At 36.3% G+C, this 7,500-nt stretch overlaps 1 protein-coding gene across 11 annotated transcripts in view; it reads right to left on the bottom strand.

Moving 5' to 3' along the window:
• The window catches only part of gish (casein kinase I gish), a 119,979-nt gene that overhangs the window by 9,266 nt on the left and 103,213 nt on the right, over positions 1 to 7,500 (bottom strand). For 4 of the 11 annotated variants that reach the window (XM_043008021.2, XM_043008023.2, XM_086546361.1 and 1 more), the window contains 5 exons: positions 6,391 to 6,542; positions 5,830 to 5,944; positions 5,354 to 5,644; positions 5,001 to 5,149; positions 2,221 to 2,310 (listed from right to left, as the gene is read on the bottom strand). In XM_043008021.2, coding sequence (XP_042863955.1) covers positions 2,221 to 2,310; positions 5,001 to 5,149; positions 5,354 to 5,644; positions 5,830 to 5,944; positions 6,391 to 6,542 — 797 coding nt within the window. Of the gene's footprint in view, positions 1 to 687; positions 724 to 1,554; positions 2,033 to 2,220; positions 2,311 to 3,605; positions 3,666 to 4,794; positions 4,873 to 5,000; positions 5,150 to 5,353; positions 5,645 to 5,829; positions 5,945 to 6,390; positions 6,543 to 7,500 lie in introns of those variants that run through there. The other 7 variants (XM_043008019.2, XM_043008022.2, XM_086546348.1 and 4 more) reach the window with 5 other exon arrangements.

Below are 7,500 nucleotides of genomic sequence, written 5' to 3'. Positions count from 1 at the left end.
AAATATATGTTTTTTCTTTCTTTTCCCACATCACTGACTGCCTAACAAACTAACTAACTAACTAACTAACAAAGAAACTAACTAATTAACCTACTAACTAATCCTGAGACTACACAAGACCATCAACCCATCTGTGAGGATAGCTAGATAAACAAAGAAATAAATTCCTAAACAACAGCCTATTCCCATTTATGTTTCTGGGATTCCTGTATGATGTCCGCCCCTTATAAGTGGATATATACTAATACAACTGATCTTCCATGGTTACCAGGAACTTCTGTATCAATTTGGCTCTAATAAGCTAGCTTTCAAAACAAAACACTGAGGGAAAAAAAACATAAGTACTATTTTGTACCTCAATATACAATCTGTTAAATACTGACAAAATGATAGCATTATGTTACATCTACTGGTATACAAAAATTGAAAAACTAAAGGTGGCAAGAATAAAAGAAAATTTGGAAAACTTTACTTAATAGCCAACTCTACACAGCCAAGATTCCCAAATACAACTATATTTGCCAAAAACCCAATCAGAATGACGACTGGGGTACTGCACTGAACACAAGCTAGTGACTCTTCGAGAATCTGGCCATATATTCTTCCTATTGCATGTTATTTACGAAACAGCAGGTTATTAAAGAAGCTGCCCTAGTCTTCCTTTTACGCTTATGCAGAACAGGTTACCTGCATTAGCCGCAAGTCCTCTCCTGCCGACTTTTCCTGGTGACATCAAGAGATTGGCTGGGGTATTGTTTTCACTCTGCTTTGAATGCTTTCAGACCATTAATCAAGTACAATGCTCCTAAAAAGGGGTTTCTAAGCCCTACTCCTTATCAGTGATGGAATATAAATCACAGAATGTCAAACCTTTCCCCCCGCAAAACTAATATAAAGCTAATAAACACTATATGCAATCCATAAAATGTGTTTTATTCACAAATTCAACAAATCCTGATATCTGGAAATAACCTACAAAAAAGGGAAAGAATATGAACTACAGCTATGAGTAAACTAATAAATGTAAAGATAAGTAACAAAGGTCTAAAGAAGTATTCCATCACACAATGAGCTACTCATACTCCCAGTAGCTTCAGTACTTTCCTCACCTAAAACAAATGGTAAATCTTTTAAAACACAAAAAGGCATGCAATTGTGGATGTGATTATTGATGCATGAAATAGAATGCTGCATGTTTGCTTACTTCTTTTCATTTCTTAATAAGTTTATCTACTTGATTATAAACAAAAATACTATTCTTAACATGGGAAAAACAGACATCATGTTCTGGCACTACCTCAGATACTGGAGTGAGCAACGGTAAGACTATCATCAAATCATTCCTTCACAAAGGCTAGGAATTCCTTAAACAGAATCATAACATTGTCCAAGGGCACAGCAGCTTCACAGAGTATTGACTGAACAAACAAGAAAACAAACTTTTTAAATTTTGGGTGAATTAAAAACAAAAAAAAATTGTCATATGCTTATAACCTGTAATTAAAGAAACAGTGAAGACTAGAGGAGTGACTTGAAACGGTGAGAGTGAGATGGACATTAACACTCGTGTCTCTGTGTAGGGGTGCTGAGAAGCCACACCTGGTGCCGTGTCGTCATTCCAAGGTCAAATGGGCCTATTACACTCCTCCCCAGTCTTTCACAGTGCAAGGCTTTCAATTAGTCATCTTGGCCTGGTTGTTGTGTTCATAAAATGCAAAACTTTCAAAAAATTCTGAAAAAAATCTTTTTTCTTCTTTCTCTCTCTTTTTTTTTTTTTTCTTAGGATTAAAAAAAATCTGTCTCTAAGTCTGAAGTGCCCAAGGTTATTGCACTGTAGCTCAAACCGTGAGGAGGTAGTGTCGGAACATACGTGATGTCTGACCAGGGGAGGTCGTGGGGAGGCTTCCTCTGCCAGCTGCGTTGGAGTCCAAGGCAGTAGCACCTGCTGAGGAGGAGCAGGAGGTGCCTCACCCTCCCTGGCTTCACCTTGCCCATTACCAGGCCCCTGCACATTCTTCACTACTCCTGTCAACTGGAGGGAAAATGTTAAGCCCTATTTAAAAAACAACTAATTATTTTTTGAAGAGGGCCTTTCAGGTGCTGGAGGAAGAGGGGGACACCTTTTGCAGATCCACCTGCTGCGCCTGGCAAGTCAGTCAGCGTATCTTCAGCTGACCTGAAAAGGGGGGAGATGAGGAGACGGGGAGAGTCCAAGTTTACCTTGATAGCCGTTGGGTGCCTCTCGCGGTTCTCTCTGCTTGGGGAAACAATCACTTCCGTTCCTGTCTGCGTCGAACCAACAGGTGTTGACTGCAAGAGCATTCAAATTAGTCTAAAACATTTTGCAAAAAAAACTTGTTCACATAATGTATCTATACACATGTCTATGACTTTAGTAAATAAAAATATATATCAATCTCATTCTTGCAAAGATCATTCCTTGAATGACAGTGCTTTAGTGGTACATGGGCAGTGACATCACCCTTTCATCTTGGCTTACAAAAAGAAACAGATTAGAATACATTTATCATTTTATGTTAATATTTGACGTAGGATTACAGGACGCCTAGAAATGACTAAATATATACTCTACTTCCGATACAATCACAATCCTACTTAAATGGTTGATGATAAACCTTCCTGCAGGGAAAGCAGAAACCTACAGACAAAAATACTGGGACAGATTCTAGAGCTGTGTGAGATTAGTAGACAAACTTCCTGACAATTGATTGACGTATTATCCCTGCGATTCATGTGACCAGACTAGGAAAGAGGACTCAAAATTTGAGAGAGAGAGAGAAAGGGGGTTCTTCAAAAGGTCTTCAATACCATGGGCTGTAAGAGACAAATAGAAAAGCTAAGTAATATTAACCCCTAAAAGGACATTAAGGTTTAGAGGTTTATGCGCACATAAAAAGGAACATTATCATCGTCCACATCATCATCAAAACTTTGATTTCTTTCATTTCATTTCAATACATTATCATTTTAGCTCAAATAGTTCTTGTAGAGATATAACAAGGGAAATTAAATTCCGTCACATTTTGTTTAGTGTGCACAAGTCCCCAAGAAAGACAAATGTCATCTCTTGTCCTATAAGGGTTAGTTATAACCTCTTGGAATTGACATCTCCTTTTTACCTCTTACACAGTATTACATTTACAACAGGGGGGAGGCATGAAACACATCCCCTTTCCCTTCACATAATCATTGCACAAACCCGATCTGTTTCTTCTTTCAAGACTCTGATGTCTTCTCTTATGATGGAGCTTGTAACGAAGAGTTTAAACATTGCGAGAGAGAGAAAAAGAAATGGATAAGAAGAAGAATAAGGAGCTGGAGGGAAAGAGAGAGTTCAGACCGTGATAATTGTGGTAGACAAGCTTAACGAAGCAAGTAAGATGAAAATAAAGAGATGGAGAATAATTTATTTTGTGAAAAAAATAAAAAAATAAAAAATAAAACACCTCAAAAATAATAAAAAAAATATATATATAAATAAATAAATAAATAAATAAAATAATAAAGTGATCACATAAAGAAACTCGGACTGCAAAGAATGAAAGAAATAGCATTATAAAAAAATTATGATACACATTCTGTACCTTAACCCTTCCGCGACGGGCGTTTTCACGGGGTCGAATCACTTTCGCACTGCATTTTTCCTTTTGTTGAAATTACAAGATATTCATTCCTTCAGTTATGATGACCTATTATGCTAAATGCTAATTAGAATAACTCTGGTAATATACCATATATATAGACTCATATTTCATCTATAAATCTAGACAATAACAGAAAACACACATTTTAAGACGCTCAGCCAAGACTGAACATCTTAAAATGTGGCCCGTCTCAGAAGGGTTAATCCATATGAAAACTTTAAAATATATCCTAATCATTAACTGCAGCACTGTCCTCTCACATCTAAGTTCATATTTCTATCTTCAAAAATATAAATGAGTACTTAATTTATCAATTGAATATATTAGCCTAATCTACACTATTGTACATCAACATCATTTTGGGGGAATAATATATCAAGAGATTACATATAGATACTGAGGTAAATTGCATTATAATGAGTACATAACACACAGCATTAATGACTAGCTTAATACTGAACAAGAAGGACTGCAGAGTAATAAAGTAAAAAAAAAAATATTTGTTTTTACTCACTAGCTAGAGCAATTCTTAAAAAGTACTTTGATCATTATATAATCATGATAATCTTCAGTATGTACTTCTCTTCTAATTTTCATACAATTTGTAAGTATCAACCCTCAAACTGCAAAAATTGCATTCTTATCTCAATACTTTTTTTCCCACAAACAAAAAAATCAAATGTCATGAGGAAGGTATCATTTTTCACGTACTTAACATTACAGTGAAGGTTGGACAAGTAACCAACAACACAAAACTGTCTTTGTATAAAATTGGTAATGTCAAATCAGTTAATTTCAAAATCATTTTATGGAGCAGTCTGTAGCTCCCTTTTCTTCCCTAACTCGTCACTCCTTTCCAAAATAAACTCAAGGCCATCAACTATCATATGGCTTATTATGTAGCTGTGGATGCTCTGATGAAATCTTTGCTGAATTTATCAAGTATTTTACTAGATAAAAATTAATCAAATAGTTTGGAAAATCATCTGGCTCCCTGAAGGACAATCACAGTCTGAGGGTTGAATACGCATTGGAGGGGATTCACCATCTAATGCAGTAGAGGATAGATATCAATAACAAAGACTATCAAACAGCAATGTTATTTGGTTCTTTTCTACAATCGACCGACCTTATCTGATCTTGTCTTAACTCTATCTGAAGGAGCGGCAATTCTCAGTTGTCTCATATTGGCTAAATAATCTGCAGGCTGCATCATAATTGTTAAAAGTTGTATTAGATTTAGTACAGACAATAGAGATGGCAATTAATTTCTTTGAGAGATTTCTCAAATATTGAATAAAAGAAGTGTATCATGGCAGGTACATGTATCCTTACCATGGTTTTTCCTGTCCAATCAAAATCACCATCCTCGACAAAGCCTTTCCTTTCAAAGAGATCCTGGAAAAGCTTTCGCAGATAGTCGTAGTCTGGGGTCTCAAAGAAATCCAGCCTCCGTACATACCGTAGGTATGTCGCCATTTCTTCTGCAATTAATTTGAAACACTTATGTTAACATCAGTCATCACTATTATGTTAGTTAGGAAAATCTGATGCAATCAAATTGAAATAAACCCTTCATGAAAGTTAATAGTAATAGAAAATAATTATGCATCATCCATTCAAAATCTAAAAAAAAAGACTTAAGACTTTGAGGAGTATGAGACCCCAATTCTATCTAAAATCCTTACCAGGATAATTTTCACAGAGGACCTCAATAGGTGTGGCTCTCTTTGTGTCCCCAATCTTTTGGTAACGTTCCTTGAGGGTGTCGGCCTTGAGTCCCTGCCAGGGGAGGGATCCTCGCAAGAAGTACATGAACATGTGTCCTAGGGCCTCCAGGTCGTCTCTGCGTGACTGTTCCTTGCCCATGTGGGTGTTGATGGACATGTACCGGGCAGTCCCTGTTAGGGACTTGTGCTCTCGGTATGGGATGTGCTTGTTTGTCGTGGGGTCAATATACTCCTTGGCCAAACCAAAGTCTGAAAGAATAGAGAAGTTTAACCACAGTAACAACAACAAAAACAACCATATAAAAAGTGAAAAAACAGTAATTATCACATAACTGGAAATGCATTTCTCATTCTTGCAATTTGTAACCAAATACTATTACTATCCTCTCGATAACGAAAAATGACCCCATGCAGGTTTCCATTCTTCAACTTACCTATTATGTGTATTATTCTGTCTTTTTTAGTAGAGCTTCTCCCTATGAGAAAATTTTCAGGTTTCACGTCTCGATATATTAATCTTCTAGAATGTACATATTCTATCCTATGGAGCTGAAAAAGAAAACAATAATTTAATAACATTTCTATCTCATTTTTGTACCATCTTGCAACTGACCTATTGAAATTCAACCTTCAAAGAGACAATTCTACATAAATTATTAATCCTAAGTAAGTAAGCCAAATAAATCTACATAATAATCAAACATAATTACATCAAAGCTGAAAATGAACACCAAACAAAACAAAAAAAGGACAAAATAATATACGCACAATCTATAAATAGGATACAGGAAACAGTAATACCTAGTGCTATTTCATCAAAGTTTGTCTCCTCCTTTGCAAAAATAATCAATATTGCAAAATCTTGAAACATATCATCATCATCTTACTCCTACTCCTCCTCCTCCTCATCATCATTCTCATTTTCATTGTTATCTTCATCCCCCCCCACCCAAAAAAAAAAAAAAAAAAAAAAAAAAAAAACTCCCAACACTTACTAATTGTATGGCTATTAATAAGACTGTCTTGAGTGTGAAACGTCTGCCACACATGTCGAAGAGGTCTTCCAGGCTGGGGCCCAGGAGCTCCATGACCAAGGCATTGTACTTCCCACACACACCAAAGTAGTAGATCTTGGGGATGCCTTCCACTGCAAGGAGAAAAGAGTGCTTGGTTAGATATCATCACAATTTAGAGCATTTTTATTTATCTTTATTTTTTTTTCTCTCTCTCTCTCTCACTCTAACACCCGCTACAATGTCGAATCAATATAGAAATATTCTGAAAAGATGAAGGAGCCAGAAATAGATAATATTCAAATGTAGAATAGAACAGATAATAGAAGAAAAAAAATTTAAGAGAAGGATGAAACTCAGCAATAGGAGAATGTAACAGTATGTGAAAATATAAATTATGAAGAAAAAAAAAAAATAATAATAATAAATAAATAAATAAATAAATAATAATAATAATTAATAATAATAAGTAAGTAAAAAGGAAAGAAAAATCATGGGAGACATATCAAAATACATTTTACTCATTTGACAGAGAAATTTCATGTGAACAATGAAACAGCAAATCTGACAACTGCTCAGAGTGCATAAGCAGTTCAAACAGACCATCTGTGACTTCAAAATCATATGGAAGTAATAATCAGGGAGTGCGAAGGGGAGAGAGGAAGAGGGGAGGGGAGGGATGGGATGGGGGAGGAAGAAGGGAGGGATGGGACCAACAGGGGAGGAAGAGGGAGAGAAGGAAGGGGTAAGAAGAGAGGGTAGGAGAGGCAAAGGAAAGAATGTGGGAGGGGAAAGAGAGGGTATGGATAGAGGGGAGGAGGGGGAAGGGGAGTAATTGGAGAGAAAGAGGACAGAGTGGAAGAGAATTTGACACCGATAGTGCTAATTGATCAAGCACCTGTGCATATCCTGCATAAACCCAGGATGGTGTGTAAGCATTTCCCAATCTGGCTCAGCTTACTTACTATTAACATCAAAGCACCAAATGGCAAACAAGGCTCTGACCAGTTCCAGGTGGCAACACTATTGTGGTCTCCCTTTTGAATCATCATAATGTTAGAGTTGGATCAAACAAGTATCAAAGAACAAACT

The sequence above is a fragment of the Penaeus japonicus genome, unplaced genomic scaffold (genome assembly GCF_977035675.1).
Source record: "Penaeus japonicus unplaced genomic scaffold, GWHDUDI00000001_assembly GWHDUDI00000002, whole genome shotgun sequence".
Classification (NCBI taxonomy): Eukaryota; Metazoa; Arthropoda; class Malacostraca; order Decapoda; family Penaeidae; genus Penaeus; species Penaeus japonicus.
This window is presented reverse-complemented; position numbering and strand designations above follow the sequence as displayed.